Source organism: Muscardinus avellanarius (assembly GCF_963383645.1).
Source record: "Muscardinus avellanarius genome assembly, chromosome: 3".
Classification (NCBI taxonomy): domain Eukaryota; kingdom Metazoa; phylum Chordata; class Mammalia; order Rodentia; family Gliridae; genus Muscardinus; species Muscardinus avellanarius.
The window spans coordinates 98,933,380-98,956,012 of record NC_137788.1 but is presented as its reverse complement, the minus strand read 5'-3'; the positions used below and the strand labels follow the sequence as shown (position 1 = coordinate 98,956,012).

The 22,633-nt window shown below is 57.3% G+C and overlaps 1 protein-coding gene across 3 annotated transcripts; it reads right to left on the bottom strand.

Moving 5' to 3' along the window:
- Window positions 1-701: 701 nt before the first annotated feature.
- Window positions 702-21,707, bottom strand: KCNC4 (potassium voltage-gated channel subfamily C member 4; the record flags this gene model as incomplete). 3 transcript variants are annotated; one of them, XM_080691204.1, is made up of 4 exons in its annotated part: window positions 702-763; window positions 7,441-7,644; window positions 9,425-10,361; window positions 21,033-21,707. In XM_080691204.1, 4 exons carry the CDS (start codon window positions 21,705-21,707, stop codon window positions 702-704), a joined length of 1,878 nt encoding a protein of 625 aa, XP_080547330.1. The 3 variants fall into 3 exon arrangements, with proteins under 3 accessions (XP_080547330.1, XP_080547331.1, XP_080547329.1); XM_080691205.1 differs by lacking the exon at window positions 702-763 and adding an exon at window positions 770-825; XM_080691203.1 differs by lacking the exon at window positions 702-763 and adding an exon at window positions 4,805-4,974.
- Between the last annotated feature and the right edge of the window lie 926 nt (window positions 21,708-22,633).

The window sequence follows — 22,633 nt, the reverse complement described above, 5'->3', positions numbered from 1 at the left end:
CCTGCCCGTCTGCCCAGCAGCATCTTTAAAAACAAATGGACGAGGGAGACAGAACAAATAAATAAGAAATGAAAAGGACAAAACACCTCCCTCCATGAAGGACACACGTGGGACACTAGAAGGGGTGGTAGAGGCTGTGGGGGGGCCCTGGGCGCCCCCACAACTGAGGTGTGGGTGGGAGGTAGAACTCCCATCCGGGTGGGGTTGGGCTAGGGGCGCAGTGACCTTCAACAGGCAACCTGCTGATGCCCCCTCCCCAAGAGAGAGAGTAACCTGGGACCACCCAGCTGAATGGGCTGTTCCCAAGTGCACTTTCCCTGGGACAGTCCACACACACAACCTGAAGAAACAGGGACTCTGCAGAGGATAAGGGGGTGAGAAACTTGGGGTGGGGAGAGGGCTTGGGCAGACATAGCCTAACAAAGAAGACAGACCACCAGCAGCACGTGCACCACACACGAGTATAGTATGTATGAATATAGATACTATATGTGCATATATATCTCTTCAATGTACAATAGAACAACATCAGTCCCAGATGGCTCTGGGCCCCAAGGGTCGCATGGGAGGTTTTTCACCAGTTCTGTGCAAACAAAGATATCTGAGTCTTTCCCAGCAAAAGATTCATGTTTGAGTTCCAAAGTTTCCCTAAGCCTTTGGCTTTCTGTCTGTCTGCCCGTCTCTCTCACGTTGGTGCCGCTTTAAGAGAGGGTGAGCACTTCAGCCTGGGCATAGTTGGACGAGAGGGCGTCTTGGCAGGTCTCTGTGTTTAAAGAGCACAGGTGTGAGACACTGGGACGCACGCTTTCGGCTCAACATTGCCTTCTGGGGGGCCAAAGAGTTCAGCAAAAGAAAGGGAGAAACAAAGAATGAGTGGTTAGAAAGAAGCCAGCTGCTGATCCACAGGCTGCAGGCTAAGGAGCAGGGCTGGAAGGGGCAGGGAGCCGGAGCTAAGGGGCCAGGAAGAGTGGGATGGGTCAAGGATTGGGGAGCCCTTCGTCACCCCTCCGCCAACCCAGTTCTGGGCTAAGGTGATTCAGCTAATGTTGCAGCTCATCTCCATATCTGTTCAGGTAACCACTAGCCTCTCAGGCCTTCAGAACTCCAATGGTGGAGGAACCATAACTCTACAGCCTAGCAGGGAGGTGATAGGGAAGATTCCTGATGGGACCCGTGACTCATGGGTCACCACTCCAGCTAATGCCTGCCCAATTTGAGCTCTCCGAAGACAGCTCTCTCTGCCTGCAGCATTCAGAGCTATCCATCGCCCCAAAGAGCTGGTGAAGAAGGCCCCAGAGCATGGAGCCATGCAGTGCCCAGCTCCTATTCTCAACGTGCAAGGAAGAGATGGAGGGCATGCAGCCTCAGGTGGAGGCCAGGGAGAATAAATATGCCTGTCTCCAGAGAGGCCAATAAAGGGTATCTTACTAAAAGACCCAACCCCTCAGATGCCTGGGGCTTGGCCTTCCCTTCTTCTCACTCCTCAGTGGCAGAGAGGAAGGCTGGGCCAACAGTGTGGGTAGGAGCGTAGGGCCCTCCAGATAAGCCCCGCAACTATTGGGTCTGTGGTCCAGGTCCGGCATCCAGACCCCACAGCTCTGGCCCTGGGTTGCTCTGCCTCCGTGAAGAGCTTGCTACCTTCCTGATGGAAGAGTTCTCATCTTGGAGCCACCTCCTTGAACACTACTGCAGCCTGCTAGTTTCTGGGCCTCTGAGGAGAAGCTGAGGGGGTTATGGTCTTCCCCTGAACTTCTAACACTAACCTGTCCATGCCATAGTGCTGAGCCACTGGTTCCCCCTCGCCAGGGGAAGGGGTGTCCCTAGGTTCCCTAGATCCTGAGACACACTGGCGGGAAGGCCTGGGTTACCACAAGGTCTTGAATGGACAGGGAGTGAAACAGGAGTCCCAGAAGATCCAGGACTAGGGATCATTTCCATACCTGCTCAGGTAACAGGAGCCCTCAGGTCTTCAGAGAGCTAATGCAATGGGGAGAAGGACCACAACCCCGCAGCCTAGCAGGGAGGCTGCAGGCACTAGGGACAGTGCATCAGGGCAGAAATAGGGAAAAGAATGGTCTTGGCTACACCCTTAGCCCTTTTTATTTTTAGGCTTTGAAACAGGGTCTCTTTAAGTTGTGGCAAGTCTTGCTAAGTCATTGAAGCTGGCCTCAAACCTGCTATCTTCATGAGGATTACAGCTGTATGCCACCACACTCGGCTTTAGGTGGCTTTTTAATTGGCGGCCATGGGCTTTCCATCCTCAGAGGCTTCTACAAGTTGGGGAATCTTCCTCAGAATCCTCTTGGGAACTCCCAAGGACGGGAAGTTTGAGAGGGTGACACTCATGGACTAGGGCTGAGGAGGCCCTGTTCTCCTGGGTGCTCTGTGGTGGGTGCCTCTCAGAGAATAGCCTTCCTCCTCCTTCCAGCCTAGGCCAGCCCCAGCCCCAGCCCCAGGCTGCAGTGACCTCCCTTCTGGTGACAGCTCAGTGCCAATCCTCTCAGAACCCTGGGGGCTGAGGCACTGCCTCTCGGTGAGGTCAAGAACTCCTGCTAGGCTCCTTCCCTGTCCTGTAATAAAGGAGGTGAGCCCCAGCTACAGGGAGCCTTGGGGGCACAAGGCCAGGGCCTGGTGTGCCTGGGGCGCTATAAACACTAGATCCCTCCTTTCTAGGGCCCTGGGAAGTCCCAGAGGGCCTGAGAGGTTGCTGGGGGCAGACACCTACACAGCTGTCCCACCAGCTGGGTACCCCCCTCACAGAGCCAGGTGGGGTGTGTGGGAGCCCATCCCCCAAAGCACTCGGGGCCCCAGCCTGGCACTGCTGCATCCTGTCGCCCAGGGACATCTGTGCCCCCCACAGGGGTGCCGTGAGCATGCCCATCCCCGTAGGAGGGAAGAGGGGAGGAGGCGGTGGGTGCCGTGGAAACTTGGGCTCTTGACAACTTGAGGGCTGCCACAGAAATAGCCGTCTCAGTTCCCTGAACCAGAACAGCAAGTTGGAGAAAATAGCTGTGGCGCCCATGCTAAGCCGGACACCTAGCTCATCGTGTCCCTGCCAGACCCCCTGACACCAGCCCTTGGGGGGCAGGGCCATCACAAGGAAGATGGGCAGCTTAAGGAAGCTCAGACTGGGCCGCGAAGTGTGTGTGTGTGTGTGGGTGCCAGCATTTCTAATCTAAACCACAGGCTTCCCCAGCCTCACCACTTAAAGGGGACCTGTCCCCTTCTTAAAGGCGGTAGCATGCACGCCCTGTAGTCCAGGGCCGGGCTAGGGCTAGAGTATCCCACTGCCTACTGTGAATGGAGCTTTCTGGAAGGGCCATCCCGTGTCTTCCTAGGGTTGGCAGAGATGCTGAGATGGAGATGCTTTTGGCACTGCTTTGCAACCTGCCCCAAGTCCTGGGTAATAATCAGATCTTGCCCAGGCCACCGTTTGGGGTGGCCCTCCAGAATTAGACCCCTGCAGGCTATCTAGCCACACCTATCTTTGTCACCCTGGAGGGAGCAGATATGGACCTTCCTTAGTCACTCTCACTACAAAGTTGCATAATCTGACTCTAAAAATTGTCAGGCACTGGGCTCTGCTGCCAGGTCTAATTCTCTTCAGGTGAAACAGGAAATGTCTCAGCTGAGGTCTGGGTCCCTGGGTCCTGGGCGGGGAGGGCCCTCCTGGCAGGTGCAGACCTTCCTGGGCGTGGCAGGCAGGCGCAGGTGCAGAGGGATGGCTGTCTCCTCACTTCCCCTCAGCTGTCCCTGCGCACCGACGCCCCTTGTTCGCCGGATGACTCGCAAACCTGTTGTGCTCCCTGCTCGTTAGGTAAATGAATACACTTAATTATAGAAATCAGATGAGTCTCCGGTTCTGGCAGGAGTACAGAGCGCAGAGGCTGGGTGGGAGTGGCAGGTGACTCACAGGCAGGGCTGGGAAGCAGAGAGAGCAGGGGAGGGAGGAAAACTGTCTCGGAAGCAGAGGAAGCGGTGTGAAGAGCTGCTGCAGCCAGCGCGGGGCACAGATGGATGCCGGGCGCTGCCACTGGGTGTCACCCGCTAAATCTGGGCATAGGCCCGCAGTAAGGAGGACCTCCCCGTACCCAGGTACCCGCCCGCCTGTGGCTTGTGCAACTCGAGGAGCCCCTGCTGCGCCCCAGGCCAGAGCAGAAAACATGGCGTCTCTTCTCCCAGGGCAGCACTGCCGCTGGGCACTGCTCTTCCAAGGAGTCAGAACCCCTTGCGCCAGCAGAGATGCCCCGGGTGACAGCCTCGCTCCTTGCTGGTCTTGGTGTGGGATGGATGGACAGACAGACAGACAGGCTGTTTGGTTACTGGTTAAAGTTCATGAGGAATGGAAAATGCATTTGTAGTGATTAAAACATTAATGCAGGCATGGCTCCCTGGCAAAGCTGACTGGTCCCAGGTGCTGTGTACCACCCCTGGCCCCGGGGACCCAGAGGCAGAAGCCAGGTCCACAGACACCACGCCCTGGATATGCCAGCACCAAGAGCACAGAAAAGACCGTGTGTGTGTGTGTGTGTGTGTGTGTGTGTGTGTGTGTGTGTGTGTATGTATGTGTACACGCGCGCGCGCGCACTGGGTGGGGGCAGTGCAGGAGTTCTTCCCTGCCGTCAAACTCCACAGCTGAGCATTTTGGGGTGCTGTGCAGGAGAGGCTGAAAGGCCTGGATTCTGCTCCATGCTGATGTGTGGCTCGCTCCTACTGCTCCCTAAGGCCCCAGGAGGGATGAGGACGTCAAATGTGCTGCTTAGGTGTGTGTCCAGAGCAGGGCTGAGGCCAGCCGAGGGCGTACCTAAGGGGCTGAGTGGCCGGGTGGGGGGCTGGCAAGGGGGTGGAAGGGATGGGAGAGCAGGAGCTTTCTCGGAGGGTAGGGCGAGCTGTACCGCGATGCCAGTGGCGACAGCCCCAGACTGGTTCCAGCCGCTCCAGCTATGTTGTTTAGACTCCGGGACTTTTCACAGCCTTGGTGAAGAAAAGGTATGTGGGTCAAAGGGGTGCAGCTCCTCATGGGGCAGCTCCACAGAGTCCGTGCTCTGGGGGACCTGGCAGGGCAGGTGGCCCTGGGCTACGGGGCAAAGGGATGAGCGCTCCTGGGAGAGGCTCCTTGACTTTCTGGGCTCCTGAGGAGACTCCAGGGCCCCACACCCAGCTGACCTTGGTCCTGTCCTGTCCCTAGGCAAGTTCCCCTTGAGCTCCTTGAAAGACCACACAGACTCCAGCACCCATCCTAAGATGCCCCAGTGGGCACCTGCCCCCCTCCTCCCGGGTTGCTGACACCCCAACACACGTGCGTGTGACTACAGGTTAATGACGGGGTCTGTGCGGTGGCTGGACAAGGCCTGGAACCACTCCCTTCTGGTCCCACGTGTAGCCCAGTACAGAGAGGTGGCACAGGATGGTGTGGGGAAAGTTGTCGAGCGTGCACTGGGAGTTTGGCGACGTTAATTGCCACGCTCGCTTAGCAGGGCCTGTTTCCCAGCAACCCACCTGTTCCCTCTCGAAGGTCACTCTAATTGGCGGAGTTACATGCTTGTTGCCAAGAAGCAGTGTGGAGGCATCTTGAAAATAGAGCAGCAGGGCCCCAGACACCCCAGGGAGGCAGGGTGGTGGCACCCAGGCTCCCCCCGCCTGCACATGTGCACTCCCTTCACAGGTTTAGCTGCTCCCTGAACCTCGGGTCCCTCCTGACCCAGGCCCTTGCAGCTTCTTCCACATCTCAGCTTCCACTGAGCCCCTCAGAGTGCAGGGAGGGAATCAGGGGTGCTTGGCACTCAGCCCTGTTTGCTCACAGGGATGGGGGCCCTTGCATCCCATGTGCATAGCTATCTGTCAGCTTAGCAGGCTCTAGCCAGAGCTAGACTCTGCCCATTATCAAGGATACAGCAGAGCCAGCATGTTCAGGCAGCAGAGGACACACACAGTGCCTGAGGACTGAGGCACTGGAGGGACAGGTGAGGGTGTTCGAGGTCTGAGCACACTTAGCTGCAGCCATTAAGCTGTGGCCTCTGGGCTTTGTCCTTCCAGGTGCCAAACTGCTGCTTCTGCTCTCTACCACTCATGCCACATGCACAGCAAAGCTGGACACACCTAGAAGGTGGAGCACTAGAAGGTGCCCCCAGAGCCTGCCAGGGCTGGGCAGCCAGGGGACCCCTTCAAGAGACCAGAGACAGCGCGTGCCATCCCTGCAGCGGCCACTGCTTCCTGGATCAACCCAGATGGGGTCTGGAGTTTGGGGGTAGTAGGAAGTGAAGAATGGGAAATCTGGCTGGTTAAGAAATGATCAGGGGCTGGGAGTGGTGGCACACACTTGTAATCCCAACATTTGAGAGGCTGAGACAGGAGGATCACAGTTCACGAACAGCCTCAGCTACTTAGCGAGGCCCTCTGCAATTTAGTGAGAACCTGCTTCAAAATAAAGAATAAAAAATAGAGGCAGAATGCCCCTGGGTTCCATCCTTAGTACCAAAAGAAAAGAAAAGAAATGGCTAGGGAAGTTGGAGTGTGCACGTGTGTGTGTGTGTGTGTGTGTGTGTGTGTGTGTGTGTGTGTGTTTTGGAACTTTGGAACTTCCCAGGACTGGGAAAGATGTTTAGGGAAGTTAGAACACAGGAGCAGTCAAGACAAAAAGTGATCAGACACGGCAGCAGGAGCGTCGCATCTTGAGAATCCTGGTTCTCAGCCACCACTGGTCCTTGCCCATCCCTGACCATTTCTGCTCCTCCTCCCCCTTTCCGGGCCAGGAATCCCCAGCTCCACAGCTCAACTTCCACCATGCACCTGCCGCAGGCTTGGAGCCTGGTGATGGAGTTCCAGCCTTCTCTGATGGGCGGGGAGTGGGCTGGGCTGCTCCTGTTAACTCTTCAAATCCTTTAGAAGACTCAGAATACTCTCCCTGCCACCTAACCTGGTCACCTCTGCCTCTGCCTGGAGAGGACTGTCACAACCCTGGTGCTGGCAGAGTGGTCAGCCCACCCTGGCCTTGAGGACCCTGGTGAAGGACAGGAGGTGCTGCGGGGGGCTTTCCGAATACCTGGCACCCGAATCCCGAGCCGTGGACATCTCTGGAACTGTTTGCTTGGGGAAGCCTTGGGTGTATTCAAGAGAGGCCTGGGGAGGGGGCAGCAGCAGGACCCAGAGGCAGAGAAGGGGATAAAAATAGAGCAGGGGCAAAGCCCCCAACCCATGGTGCCCTCAACCCTCTAGCACTGCTCTTCCCCGTGGGCACCTTGGGGTGGAGGGGTTCCAAGGACCTTTTGGGGATGCTGGGCTCCTTTCTAATTCAAAGACTAAGAGATCATGGTACCTATTTTAAAAGGGGGGGATGCATCCAGGGTCGAGGGGATGGTGGCCATGGGCTTAGGGGAGGAGAGGGCTGGGGAGACTCAGCTGAATGGGGGTTCCCCCCTTGCCCGGCCGGGGGAGCCATACCTTTCCGCACACTGCCATCGGCGCAGGCATAGTCCCCGGCACTGAGCAGGAAGCAGGCGGCTGCCTTCTTGTTTCTATCTCGGGTGCCTGAGCGGCGCAGCGCCCGGCGCTCCTCAGGAGTGGGGGCAGAGGCCAGGGGCTGGGTGAGGCCGGCTCCCTCCTCGTCTGACAGCACGGCATTGGCATCCCCATTCTGCTTAGAGTCTGAAGGGAGCAGAGGAAGAGGAGGCTTTGAGGGCTGCCAGGGCCCAGGATGGAAGCCACGCTTGCTCTGCAGGGGCCTCTCTACCAGCATAGTCATCCCAGGGGGTGAAGCCCAGCACAGGCACCCAACAGCAGGTCTCCCCAATCTGCCATCTGGGATGGTGCCCTGAGATCAGCAAGGGCAGGCACAGAAGCTGCTTCCCTGTGTGTCTGAATGAGTCTGTATTCCACGGGGAATGCCTGGCTTGCTGGGTACCACAAGGGGACCCCACAGTTCTCTTGCTGCACCACCTAAGGTGTTTATTCTCACTCACCAGGCACCTACCTGGATGTGCCCCATGGGCTTGGAGCCCTCTGCTCGCAGGGCTCCCCAGTGTCTAGGGAGGATGCTGTGCAGGAGAGACTCCTCCATGGCTCAGTCCCAAGCCCCAGCCCCGGCCCCAGTAGGCAGCAGCAAGGTGAGGCTGGGCCCTGGGACATGGAGGAGGGGGTCTCATTGGTCCGAAGACTGTGGGCTGTGCATGGGCCCAGCAAGACCTCGGTGCAGCTGAGCAGTCCCGGGCAGGCTGAGGCAGAGCGACAGCGTGGCTGTGCTGTGAGCCACCTGAGCACCTTCACGTTTGGATATGAGGATTTGCTCCAAGCCCCGAATGGTCTTGGAGTGTAGCTGCAGCATCCCCCACCTTTGAAGACTCACATTCGAGGATCAGAAAGGGGTACCATGCCAGTGGGGGTAACAGGATAGCCTGCTGGGTGCTGATGACCTGGGGAGTGAGTGGCCCCAGCATATGTGATGGGCACAGTCCAAGAGTCCACAGTATGTCCCCACCTGGGTGCTTCCTGAGACGATGAGAGCTTAGCCAGGAGCTGCTGTGTAACAGCCCCACACCAGGCACTGAACTCATCCTAATAGCTGGGTGCCTTTCTTACCCTCTACCTTCCATCCTGTCTCCTGAGCCAGGTGGGAGTGAGCTTTCTTGGGCAAGCCTTTTCAATTCTTGAAGGACAGGACTTGGATGCCCAGGCCCTCCCCTTCTGGGGTGCAGATACCAGTTTCTGCCACCTTCACCCTCTTCCCAGTGCTGTCTGGGCCTCTTCCTCCTTGGCCCCTTTCCATTGCATATCAAACACTGAGCCCAGGACTCAATCTAGCTTATGCTGAACAGAAGGCAGCCTCCCACTACTGTTACGTTATCACATTGATTAGGCCAAAAGACACCAGACTCAAATGTTTGGAAAAAAGTGATTCATGGGTTGACACACCTTAGAAGAACAGCTGCCCTGCTCTCTGGCTAATAATGACAGTGCCTGACATTAATCAAGTGGTTTTTAACTCCTCAAAGTGCATCCCTATCTATCATTAATTTGGGTCTCATCAGAGTTTTGGGGGATACTGATATCAAATTCCTCTTTTACAGGTGAGAGAGAGAGAGAGAGAGAGAGAGACTGACTGACTGACTCTGACAGACTCTGGTCTCAGGACAAACTGCGAAGCAGCCTAGAAGAGACCGGAAACCAGGAATTCTACTACATAGCCCATGTGCTGCCTGCCCATCCCAGCCTATGTTGGGTAGCACACTCACTCTGCAGACTCTGATGTTCAGAAGCTTAGAAAGCCAGAGGAAAACAGCTGGCCTCCATCATTCACCTCATTAAGATGTACCTTATCCTTAAGGAAGCCGGCACATGAAAGGGTAGCCCAACGTCCCAAGGGCTGAGGTTCACTAGGGGACTCGCTCAGCCCCTGGAGAAGAGGGGCCCCTTCCCATTCCCTACTCACCAGCCCGTTTCCTCTCCACCAGACCCTCTTCCCGGGCAGGGGGGCTGGTGTCGCTGTAGGTGCTGTCCCGAGGCGAGGTCTCCTCGGACTTGCAGTAAGTGGGTGACTCGAGCTGGGGCGGCCGGGGCACGTGCTTCTTTCGCTTCTTGGGCAGCTTCTGTTTGGCCATGGCCAGGGAGTAGTACATGCCGAAGTTGTTGACGATGACAGGCACGGGCATGGCGATGGTGAGCACGCCCGCCAGCGCGCACAGCGCCCCCACCAGCATGCCTGACCACGTCCTAGGGTACATGTCCCCATAGCCCAGCGTCGTCATGGTGACCACAGCCCACCAGAAGCCAATGGGGATGTTCTTGAAGTCGGTGTGGTCATTGCCCCGCGGGTCAGAGGGCCTGGCACCTATGCGCTCCGCGTAGTAGATCATGGTGGCGAAGATGAGCACGCCCAGAGCCAGGAAGATGATGAGCAGCAGGAACTCGTTGGTGCTGGCGCGGAGCGTGTGGCCCAGCACGCGCAGCCCCACGAAATGGCGCGTCAGCTTGAAGATCCGCAGGATGCGCACGAAGCGCACGACGCGCAGGAAGCCCAGCACATCCCGAGCGGCCTTGGAGGACAGGCCGCTCAGCCCCACCTCCAGGTAGAAGGGCAGGATGGCCACGAAGTCAATGATGTTGAGCAGGTTCTTGACGAAGTCCAGTGTGTCGGGGCAGCACACGATGCGCACCAGGAACTCTAGTGTGAACCACAGCACACACACGCCCTCGATGTAGGTCAGAATGGGCTCCGTCTGCACCTCCCGCCGGAAGCGCACGCTGGTGACGTTCCCCACCCGGTGCACCTCTGTCACGTTGCGGTCGATGTTGAAGGCCTCGTGCGTCTCCAGGCAGAAGGTGGTGATAGAGACCAGGATGAAGAAGAGAGAGGCGAAGGCTACCACCTACGGGCAGGGGAGGAGCGCAAGGAGCAGCTGTCAGGACAGGGGTGGTTGGGCTGCTGGGGGCAGGGACCCTCGCTTACAGAGGGTGCACACATAGGCCACTGGGCAGTCTGTTACATGGTGGGGGGGCGTCCAGACAGACTCCAGGGCTGGAATTCCTGCCCCAGAGGGTCTTTATCCACCTCCTTGGTGTGGTAGGGCAACCCTTCCTAATCTGTCACTGTGCACGGAAGACAGATGTTGCTCTGGCGACATCAGGGGCAAGTCAGGAAACCATAGCCCTACTTATAACAGCTCTGCCCACCCTGACCTATCCTGCTTTAATTAAGGCTTCTTGAGCAATAATGGGTGTCCAGAGCAGCTGCAAATCTTGTTCTAATGTGATTCTGATTCTGGAGGTTTGGGGCAGGGTCTAAAAGTGTCTTTCTCACAAGCTCTCAGGGGAGGCTGTGTGTCTAAGGACCACAAGCAGAGCAACCAGGTTTTTGGGCAGTGGTCCCCATTGTGAGGTCCTGGGCCAGAAGGTTCTCCGGCACGGGTTAGAAATGCAAACTTCAGGCTCCACTTCAACCTACCGAGTGAGACATGCCAGGATCCAGGCCCCGCCATCTATTTTAGTAAACCTCCCAGGTGGTCCTCATGCACCCTCAAATTTGAGGCTCACAGCTTTAAGGGATGCTCAGGGGCAGTGGTCTGGGAGGAATGACCCTGGACCTCTTTCTGTCAGCAGAGCCTATTAACCAAAGCTCCAGCAGGAAGCCACTTCAGGCCCCAATTCTCAGCCCTTCTCCCGCCTCTCACCTCTGGGCATTCCCACTGATTATCTAAATGGCGAGGAAGACCACAGGCACAATGGCCAGTCTCACCGTTCCCACAAAAAAGACCACCGCCTGAAAGCCTGGTTGCTGACATTTTCTGTGACAATGAGCTCCAAAGAAAAATGAGCTGCACTTATCAGGACCAGGGTGGCAGCCGCTGATTCCGGCAGCTGTGGGGACCTGGACTAGAAGGATGCCGGGGTGCTCGGCAGAGGAACGGCTGGCCTTGAGTGTCTGATCGTTATGAATGGAGATGAAATGCACGTGTAATAACACCAATTACGGAGCCTTCATCTGCTATTCATGCCGTGCCATTCAGCACTGTCAGAAGCCCGTGGCTGGGGTCTAGTCTCCGGCCTGGTGGGTGGGGCTGAACTTCCTTCCTGAGCAGGCCGCTGAGCCTAGGTAGAGAGGCGAGGGAGGTCTCTGGCTCCATGACCATTTGGTAACCCCGTGCCTGCCCTGCCCCACCTCCACCTGGCCCTGGCCTTGCCCCACCAAACGAGGACTCAGACCTGCCTCTTTGGGGCTCTGCACCAGGACAGGGTGAGAATAACCTGTTCTTGGGGCTGCTAAACACCAACGGTGAACACCGGGGAATCTGGAAAAATGAGACAAGAAGCTCAGAGCCCCCAGGTCTCTTGAGCAGGAGTAAGTCTGAGGAGGGAACCTGGGGCAGGGACATCCATCCTGTGTATTCTGAGCTTAGCACTGTTAGGCACTCAATGCATCACCACCTTCAATCCTCCCAGGTTGTTGGGAAGCAAGCCTCATCCCATTTTATGCAGGAGGAAGTGAGAATCAGAGAGGATATATACTTGTCTCAGGTCACACAGCTTAGAAGAGTTGAAAACTAGATTTGAGTGAAAACTGTTTAGTTTGTACCTTCCCACTGTAACACACTATCTTCACAGCCTCCTGGCAGGGTAGATTCTAGGGTCCAGGAATGCCGGCTCTGAACTGCTGAGCCGGTTCCCTATTTCACCCTTGGGGGTGTGCACCTCGGACTAAGGACAGATCCCCCAGCACACGCTAGGATGTAGTTCATTTATACTTGGGCTTGGACAGGTTGATTTGCAATAGAGTGAGAGGCTGGAGCTGGGAATGGACCACAGACAGTGTCCCCCTTTGTAGCTTTGCTGGAACCTCTTCTGTCTGTCTCTCCCAGGGAAGATAACTTTCATGGGTCTTTTGCTGGCCCCAATATTCCTCCCCTGAAACATGGGCTGCCAAGTAGGGTGGGGTGGCACACACTCATAATCCCAGTACTTGGGAGGCTGAGATAGGAGGAGGCAGGTTCAAGGTTATCCTCAGCAACTTAGTGAGGCCTGTTTCAAAATAAAACACGGCTGGGGGTATAGCTCAGAGGTAGAATGTTCCTGGGTTCAATCCCTAGTACCACCAAAAAAAAAAAAAAAAAAAAAAAAGAAAGAAAGAAAGAAAGAAAGAAAGAAAGAAAGAAAAAGAAATGGAAATGGCTGCCAAGACAGTGCCCAGCTCCATCCCTTGGGCTCCCCGCAGGGATCAGAGATGAGCTGTAGCAGTAGCAGTTTGGGGCACCCAGGGTCTTGGCTCCATCCCTGCTCCTCCCAGCAGAAGTAGTTGAGACAGGGGTGGGGACAGCATGCCCCAGCTCTGAAGCATAGGAAGTGTGTACGCTTTCTCTGAGGGACATTAGCCAGGGGAGTCGGCCCACCTGGGAGCCTGAGCATAGGTTAATTAGTGATTTGGAAAAACAAGTTCAGGAAGAGCTGCCAAGGGGCTGAGCAGCGGAGCAGAATGGAGGGAGGACGCTGCGGCCCTGGCTGCTCTTACCCAAGAGCCCGCCTCGCCTCCTCGGCTGCCCCTGCTTCAGTTCCTTCTGTAGCTGGCGAGGGACCCTACAGGCCCGGCAGGCACAAAGCACCCCTACCGGCTGGGGCACAGCCTGCTATTCCTGCTGCAGTCGCTCACTTTTGCTCTTCCTATTTTATTTTTTACACACAGAACTGACCCATGTCTTGCTTTCTCCCCTAAGCTGCTCCCCCAGCTGCTTCTTTCCTAAGTGGTGGACCTGTTTGTAACTGGTGCTTTTCTCCAGGCCACAGGGACACTGCTTTCCTTCCTAGAGCTCCCTCCATCGGAGGCTGCTCAGGACAAAAGCCCCTCTCCCCATCCCCGAGGGGCTGCAGTACAGCCACCCTACACGGGGTCACAGTCTCACGTCTGAGCCTTCTATGGACCCCCACAGGACCATCCTGCAGCACTAAGAGTTGCCTCGGAGCCTCCGGTCCACCAGTTCGTGTGCTGCCAGACCCAGGGCAAAGGAGCGGGTCAGATCCCTGGGCCAAGAGCCTCGGCCAGAGCGGGTCGGACCGCCTGGGTTCCTCATCCTAGCCCGGGCACTCCACCAGGCAAATGGTGCCTCTGTGCTACTTGCTCCATGTGAGCCGGGGCCAGAAAGAGCAGCCAGCTCACAGCGCCACTGTAGGATTAAACGAGCTGCTTTCTACACAGCAAGTGCCTGGTAAGTGCTTGATAAGATGGTGGCAGAGCTGAGGTGTGGGGGCCCCAGGGGATCCCGGTGTGCAGCTTCTGAAAGCAAGCTGGATCTGGAGCACAATCGCCTGAAAAATCCCAGCTTTTCAGAAAGGGAAGAGACTCAGAAGGTCATCCACTTCAACTCCCTCTCTGCTTTTACAGATGAAGAAACTGAGGCCCTGGGCGGAGTGACTTGCCCTAATTTCCGTGGCTGGAGCCATCAGCGCCTTCCACAGCCTATGGATTCTGCTAGAAGTCAAAACTGCCCAAGCAGAAGACTGCTGGTATGAACTGGCTCTAGCAGTGGCAGCCCCTGTCCTGGTTGTGAAGAGAAGGAGGGAGGCCCTCGCACCCTGGAAGAGGAGGCCCTGCCTTTGAGCAGGACTAGGCTTCTCCCCCGAGCATCCTCCTCCCCTGGGACCCTCAGACACCGGCTGGCCACTTTGTCCTGTAGGCACCCACCATCTCCAAAGGCCCAGACATTTTGGCTAAAGGGTCAGCCCTGTTACCAGCTTCCTCCACCAATCCCACCATAAATAAGACTGTCCATGCGGAAATGTAAGGTCATGTGCTTTGGGTTCAATATGGGCTCTGTCAGCCTCTCCTAGCCTTAGGAGCTTTATCTATAAAATGGAAAACTGAACACCTACTATGCACTAGACACTGTGCAGGGAATGACAGGAAAAGCACCCAGACAAGCACCCCTGCACCAAGAATGCTGCATTCTAGTGAAAGGAGACTGCTCACAACTAAACAAGTAAAATAGGTAGTATGTGGGACGGTCTAGTGTTATGGAGAGAAATAGAAGAAGGAGAGGGGTGTGAAGTCGGGGAGCTATTTCAAAGGGTTGGTCAGGGAGAGCACGATGACAAGGTGACATCTGGAAGGCCCATCTGAAGGAACCAGCAGTGCGAAGGCACTGGGGCCGCAGTGTGCTTTGTGTTTCAGGGGTGACAGGAGAACCTACCTTATAGGGCTATTTGAGGATTCAAAGAAATGAGAGTGGTATGCTCGGCAGAGCCTGCAGTGTCTCAGGATTCTGGCACAGGCTGGATGAGGGGAGAGGTGACAGACACCAATCACTGGGAACTAAATACAATCACTGGGGGCAGAGGAGGGGAGCCCGAGGAAGGAGGGCCAGGGAGACAGATGGACAGATAAACAGAAGGAGACTCATGCCCAAAAACCTATATTAAGGATGAAGTGTAGGAGAAGGGAAAATTGAGAACACAGCCAAAGAGGCTTGCAGAGGAAGATCTGTGGGGATGGGGTGAGGGGCTGAGCCTCCTGGGGAGTGAGAGCCTAGTGCTGGAAAGCAAACTGGGTGCCGACGGGGAGGGAGGCAGGAGAGGAAGGCCCTCTGCGCAGTGAGGGCCTGCACTGAGGCCAGGCCCCAGCTGGCAGCACCCCTCCTCTCTTCTTATGGCTCTCCTAGGAACAAGTCAGGCCCTGGTTCCTCTCAGCCCAAGCTGGGCTCCTCTGGTTCTGGTGTCCAAAGCCAGTTTCTAGAGCTGCTGAGACCCATCCCAGATGGGATCCGGTCCAGCCCAGACACTCCCCCACCAAGAATCTCCTATCCAGTCAAATGGAATTCCTGGTCACTGCCCCTCGTGTCCCATGCAGCCCCACCTCTACTTGGGCTTGTCTCCCTGGCCAGGAAATGCCCTTTTCCCTAACTCTGCGTGGTTCAGCACCACCCACATGGGAAATTTATTTATTTATATATTTATTTATAAACTGCCTCCTTCTAAAAATTATTTAAGGGAGCTAAGTCATTATCCTACAACCACCGCCTCCCCTCTCCCTTGGCCGCCAAGCTCAACGTCTCTCTCTCTCCTTGCCGAACAGCCCCCATCCCATGTGCAGGTCCTCCTACCTCGTACTGGACTTTATCATCACTATGTGGCCCCTGTGTAACCCATCTGCTATTATTGTTACCCTTTCTCATCCCCTAATTCCCTCCACTGCTACCTAACTATACATGACCTGAGGCACAGAGACCCCGATTCCCCTGTCTATTTCTACAACCCACCATGTGGATGACCAGGGAGAGCAGGTCACTGCTGTTCCCTCTCCTGCTACTGAGAGCCTGTCAGGAGGGGTAGTCATTAGCCCTCCTGACTGGGGCCAGAGGTGACAGGTGTGTCCAGGAATACCTCCAGGCGCTGGGGTTCTTGGAGGGGCCAAGCCCCTTCCTGCCAGGGGCTCAGTGACCGCCTCAGCAGGGAGCTAGGCGGGGGTCAAGCCCAGGAAGCAAGGCTGGCACGAGTGTTTGCAATGTCCCTGGTGGAGGTGAGGTATCCAGGGGCTCCCTGCTCCCAGGGCCCAGCTGCCTGACTCTGCTCCTGTTTGCTCCCCCACCCCCTGCTCCCCAAAATAGCCCAAGTTTATTTTATCCCCCTCCTCCCCTCCACACCCCAACCCAAACGGTGACAAACAGAAACACCTCATCATCCAGAGACAAGATGTTCAGCGGCACATGTTGGTCTGTTCAGAATGAGAGAGAGAGAGAAAAAAAAACCCAAACAAAACCCAAACCAGGAGGCAACCAGGAGGGAAGCCCATGGGGGCCACAGCCTTTGACCTGGCCCATCTTGCACCTCGGGAGGGCAGTGGAGGGGCTGCCTGGGGCAGGTTGGCACTGCCCACCTGGCTAAGGTTCCTCGTCACCCTAGCTCAGAGGGCCAGGATCAGTGAGCGCTGGCACTCATTCCAAAGCCTGCCGAGACCTGAGCAGGGTCCCCAGGCAGTACTAAACCAGAGAAGCCACGGGGTCTTCAAAAGGGACCTGGGGCTTTGCATTTCTTTCCCAGAGGTCTGTTTCCTTTCTCTGCCTGGGCCAAGGGAAACCTAGTGTTTACTCCTAACCAAGCCTTGCTTCTTTTTCCTTATGAAAGTCCCCTGGTGAGAAGAGACAGAGAGGGCCAGATGCAAGCAGCTCCAGAAATGAGAAGTGGAGGGAGGGCCAGGAGGAGAGCCAGGAGGAAGTCTCTCATGAGGGTCCTTGCCGGCCCGGGCCACAAGGCAGTGGTAGAACACCCCTGGATGCACAGACTGGGTTTGCATCCGAATTCTACCCCTGGCTGCTCTGCCCCGGGCAAGCCTCTCTGTGCCTCAGTTTCCTAATCGAGGTTAATAATCCCTTCCTCACCTGCAGAGGAGCTAGTGAGAGAAAGCACAGGTCAGGCACCTGTCACTCGTACAGGCCCTGTTAAAAGATGAAAATCCTACTCCCGTTCCTCCCAAAGTAGGGAGGGTTTGTGGGTCACCTCCTGTACTTGGAAGGGAAACATTGTGTGTGCGTAGGGGAATCCACCCAGGAACTGATTTAGCGAAAGAAGGACTATAATCCTTAATAGGGTTGATAGCTGAGCTAGAGCCAGCCCAGCCCCTGACACCTCTGGAGGCTGAAGTGAGGGACGCAGGTGATCCAGCGTCCCACTCAGCAGCCCAGCAGACTGCTCTCAGAAGAGAAGGAAGGCCGCTGGGTGAAGTGGCTCAAGTCTGTAATCCCAGTACTTGGGAGGCTGAGACAGGAAGATCGCAGGTTCAAGGACAACCTTGGCAAACAGTAAGATTCTCACCAATCTAACGAGACCCTGTTTCAAAATAAAAAGTTAAAAAAAAAATAGGGCTGGGAGTGGAGCTTGGAGGCAGAATGTCCCTGGGTTCAATCCCTACTACCACAAATAAACAAGTAAATAAACAAATACATGGGAGGAGGAAGGCATGATTCTAGAGCTCAGCATGCTGCCAAAGCCCTGTTCCAGCCCCGAGGCTGGAAAGCCACCTAAGGAGTGCTCACTCTGACTGGGGCAGAGGGTAGGTGGAGACAGGACCAGCCAGCCCCTCTTGCTGGCCCCAGCTCAGCCACCGAAACAGAATCATAGCAGCAGCCACCCACGGGCCGGGCCGCAGAGAGCACATCCCGGGTGTGCATCCCAGGCCAGGAGCAGCTCTGCGGGTCAGGCCCGGTAGCTAGGCAACAGACTCTCCTAATCAGCTCAGTTCACTTTCCATTTGTGTCTGTTTTGCTCTTGTCATAACGCAACTACTCAAATGACCAGGCTACTGTGTGCAAAGAAACACCCTGGAGGTAGAGTGCTGCTCTTCTGCCCTCATGAGCCCTCCTAGGTGACAGAGCAAGCACCCCCACACCAACACCCAGTGCTGCAGGCCCCTTCCAGAGAGGCATGCACACATACCCAGGAGCACAGGGCTGGGATGGGGACGAGACAGTGTTACTGGCTTGGGGTCCATGGCGAGGAAGAGTGAGGCCCCAGAGCCCTGCATGGCACTGTGCCTGCAGGCCTAGCGGTGTAACAGAACAAGTGTCCTTTCTGATGTCCCCATCTGCTCTTGGGGGTTCTGCTGTCATCCACAGGAGGTACAGAGCCTTGGAACACCCTGCAGCCAGAGCAAGAAACTAGCCACCTCTTCGTGCTGAAAACAGCCTGGGTCAATAGGAAGAGGCCACCGTGACCACAGCGAGGAGTCGAGAGTCAGGGAACTCTGGCTTTGATTCAAGCCTCGCCTCTCCCTGGCTGTGTGATCTCAGGCCAGCTGTTTACCCACTCACAGTCTCAATCTGTTAAATGGGGGTAATGGCTCTGGTTTAAGTTCATTAGGAGGATTAGGGATTAAGGCAAAGTATGCATAGCCAAGTATCCGCACAGCGCGCTTATTGAGTAACGGTTATTAATGAATATTTTAAACTGTGTATTTCCACCTGTGTGTCCAGGAGCAGCCGAGGGCTCGTTTTCCTTAGCAGGAGGCAAATCCCATTTTGGTACAAGTGCTGGCCAGGGCCCCATACAGCTATGCATATCCATACTACCAACCTGAAGGCTGGAAACTAAGAGTGGTTTGCTGGCTCTGCTATTAGTTGTCTTTGGCAAGACACATGATGTCTCTGGATCCTAGTTTCTGTATTGCTTACATGGGAGAATTAACCCTGCCCTGCCCCAACTTTAGAATTCAACTGGAATGCCCAGCCTAAAATGATGCATGCTCAAAGGTCCCCGGAGGCCTCCAAGGGGCACACTGGGCTCCAGACTTAATTATAGAGGCTTTGGCTGGGCCATTTTTCAGTGGGTTGAGGAGAAAATAAATAAGTTCATTGATGGTACAGTCCCTTTGAGATCCCAGAAGGAAGAGCCTGAGCAAATGAAAAGTCCCCAGAGACCCCAGAATGCTCAGAAATAGGGCCTAGCTCTCCTAAACCCTCCTCTCATCCCTGCCCCCTGGTTTGTCCCCTTTCCTCATCTTTATTAAGCTACACCTGCCTCTTCCCTGTTCTTTGACTTTGAAAGAGTCTGAATGATCTGTGCTTGTCTGTCGAATGCAGACAGCCAGGTCAAGGCCAGCAGTGTCAGTGACCTGCATGGCAAGCCCTTGGAACTCACAGCAGATCCAGGCTGGAGGCTCTACTGTGCCTGCACTTTCTGAGCTGGCTTTGGTGCTACGAGGAAAGAAATCAAGGCAGCTGAAGCAGGAAGGGACCTGAAAGAGATCCCTACCTTCGAGTGGCTACCTGCGGTCCCAGTCTGGCATGCCACGGCCCCTGGGACCTCTGTTCCTTTTTAAGGCAGGGGATGCATCTGTCCTGGTCTGGCATTTATGCCAACATAGTCCCTCCCTGCCATCCAATTCCACCCCCCTCCCCTGGGTGGGGAGTAAGATGAGGCCCAGCCCAGGGGGTGCTAAGGGAAGGGAAGGGCCTTGAGATTCATTAACGTGATGACTGGGTTTTGCCAGAAATACCAACCAGCCTCTATAGCAAGCAGTCCCAAGACCCAACACATTACTCTGTCCTCTCCTGTCCTCCAGCCAGGCTTTAGGCTGTGGCCATGAGATCAGGGCTGCAGACACCAGCCCTGGGGATTTTCTAGAGAGAGGCAGCCTGTGTGCTGCATGCCTGTGATCCCAGTACTCTAGGTGGCTGAGGCAGGAGGATCGAAAGTTCAAGGCCAGCCCCAGCAACTTAGTGGGACCCTGTCTCAAAATGAAAAATAAAAAGGGCTGGGGGTAAGCCAGGTGTGGGGGTGCACACCTGTAATCCTAGTACTTGGGAGGCTTAGACAGGAAGATCACAGGTCCAAGGACAGCCTCAGCAAATAGTGAGACTCATCAACCTAGCAAGACCCTGCTTCAAAACAAAAAACAAACCAAAACAAAAAAAAGACTGGGAGAGTAGCTTAGAGATAGACGTCTGTGGGTTCAATCCCTAGTACTACAAAAATAAATAAATAAATAGGGCTAGGGGTATGGTAAAATGCCCCTGGGCTCAAACTTTGCACACGTGCATGTGTGCGCAAACACACACAGAATCTAAAGCCATCCTTATCCTTGGAGGTGGGGGGGGTGGCTGCCCCAGTATATAATGGGGTGAGTGTCTCCTTGACACCAGCCCCTCCCACCTCTAAGGGTTACAGGAAACTGGGTTCATTTAGGGAGAGCAGGGTGAAGGGATGTCTAGGTCTTCCCTAAATCATCCTCTACTCCCCTCACCCCCACTCCCATTTGGAGCAGTAACCTGAACCAGGGCTTTCTGGAAAACCACTGTGTGCTGCAGGAGGAAGAAAAGAAGCAGCAGCAAATCTGGTATCATCATGAGGAAGCCTGTGGCTGGCCACTGGCAGTGGGCACACAGCAGTGAGCCCTTCTGGCCCAACTCTCCCCTCATCCCCGGTGAAGGCCAGGCGCTCCTGGTGTGCAGGCAGGAAGCCTCGGGCATGGCCTGCTCACTGGACGAATGTTCATCCTCGGCCTGGACCAGAGGCCTGGGTTCTGGTCTCAGCTCTGCCTCTCCTGAGCTGAGCATGCTGGAGCCTATCCACCCCTCTAAAATGCAAAGCTGCCAGCATACCAAGATGCTGGCAGGATTTAAATGGGGTGGCATGGCCTGCAAGTATGGGGCACAGCCACACATCCCAGTTTCCTTCCCTCAGGCCTGCCTCACCCCAGCAGAGGGCCAAATCCCAGTTCTCCAGGACAGCTGAAGATGGGGTGGCCTGTGCAGACCAAAGAAGGGGCTGGAAGAGCTGAGCTGAGGGCACCCCACTCACTGGGGGGTTGCGGCAAAGCAGGCAGGCAGCTGGGATTGGAGCCAAGTAGTAAGTCAAGTGTGTGCAGTCTCCTGGAGGAGCGTGCAGGGGAGAGGGTGGGAGTGTGTAATCCCCCTGAGAGCCCAGGAGTGAGCTGGGAGGGAGGTGAGAAAGGCCTGGATCCTCCCAGGATCTCACCACCACCACCAACACCACCACCACCAACACCACCACCACCAACACCACGGAGCCCCCTACAGACACCCCAGAAAGCCCCAGACACTCACCCTGGCCGCCCTGGATGAGTAGGGATCCTCGAAGAGCGCCCACATGCGGGGCTGCCACCCGCGGCAGCCCCCGGACCCCGCGCCGGGCCCCGCGCCTCCCTCGTGGGGGCCCAGGCGCTGCAGCGCCAGCTCCCGCTCTTCGTCGCCGGCCTCGTCGCTGGGCCCAGTGCCGCCGCTGCCTCCGTCCGGGCTCTCGAAGATGTCGAGCGCCTCCTCCGCGTCGCGGTGCTGCCGATAGGTCATCCAGCAGCAGGGCTCCACGTCGGTCTCGTCGATGCCCCAGAAGGTGAGCTCCTCCTCGAAGAGCGGCCCGCACACGTCGGCGGGGCAGTGCAGCTTGCCGGTGCGGTAGTAGTTGAGCACGTAGGCGAAGACGCCCGGGTGCCGATCGAAGAAGAACTCGCAGCCCCCGCCGCTGCTGCCGCTGCTGCCCACGGCGCCGCCATCGGGCTCGGGCCGGCCCCCGCCGTCGGGATCGGCCAGCCAGGCGAGGCGGGTGCCCGGGAGGGTGCGCAGGGTGCTGCGGTAGGTCTCATGTCGCGTGCCGCCCACGTTGATGATGATCTTCTCCGACGCCTCGCCCTTGGCCATCTCCTCCTTCAGACATGTTTTGGACGGAGGCTTGTTCCCCGACTTGCGCCCGCGGTAGGAGGAGACACACACCGAGCTGATCATAAGAAGCGCTGCGGGGCTCCGGCTTGGGGCGGCCGCTGCCCTCCAAACACCCTTCCCGAGGAGGCAGCGTCAGACCGGGGAGGAGGAGGAGACGAGGAGGAGGCAGGAGGCGGCGGCGGCCCCCTCTGCGGCTTGGCCCTGCCCCTGCCTCCCCCCCGGGGCGCAGGCGGGAGGAGTTGCGCTCCTGGGTGCACAGGTGGTTGGGGTTGGGGCAGGAGGGGCGCGGAGAGCCGAAGGCTCCGGCGCGGGGCCGGGGAGGTCGGGGCCGGCCGCGCACGCTCCCTCCCGGGGACCGACTCGGGGATGCTCGGGGCCGGGACACGCCCCCTCCCCCGGCAGCCCGGGCCCCGCGGGGGTCCCGGCGCGCTCGCACTCACGCGGGCCGCCCTCGGCTCCCGACCGCGGGCGGGAGCGCCGGCCTCCGCGCGGCCAGCGGCGGCGCAGCAGCAACAAGTCCTCGGAGCGGCGGGGCCGGGCCGGCGCGCTCAGGGCAGCCGGAGCTCTGCGGGCCGGGGCTGCGCGCGGTCAACGCGGGGCGGCGGCGGCCGCGTGCGGCGTCTTCCCCCCATTCATAAATCCGGCGCGGCGCACGGATGGCGGGCGGGGCGGAGCGGAGCGCGGCGGGCCGGCGGGCGGGGGCTGCGCAGGGCGAGGCGGCGGCAGCAAAACAAGCGCGCCCGGAGCGAGCCTCGGGCCCGGCGTCCGCGGCCGGGACTGCGCTGCGGGGGCCGCGCCGCGGGGGGGCTCAGACGGGGCGGCCTGCGCGGCGCCCGGCCCGGGGGCGGGGCTCCCCGGGCGGCGGCCGAGCGGCCAAGGACACCTGCCGGCTCCGGGGGCCTCAGCGCAGCGCCCCGGCGCCCGGCTCCCGCGCTCCCGCGACGCCGGGGGGGCCGCGCCATCCTCGCGTCTGCCCATCCGGGCGGGGC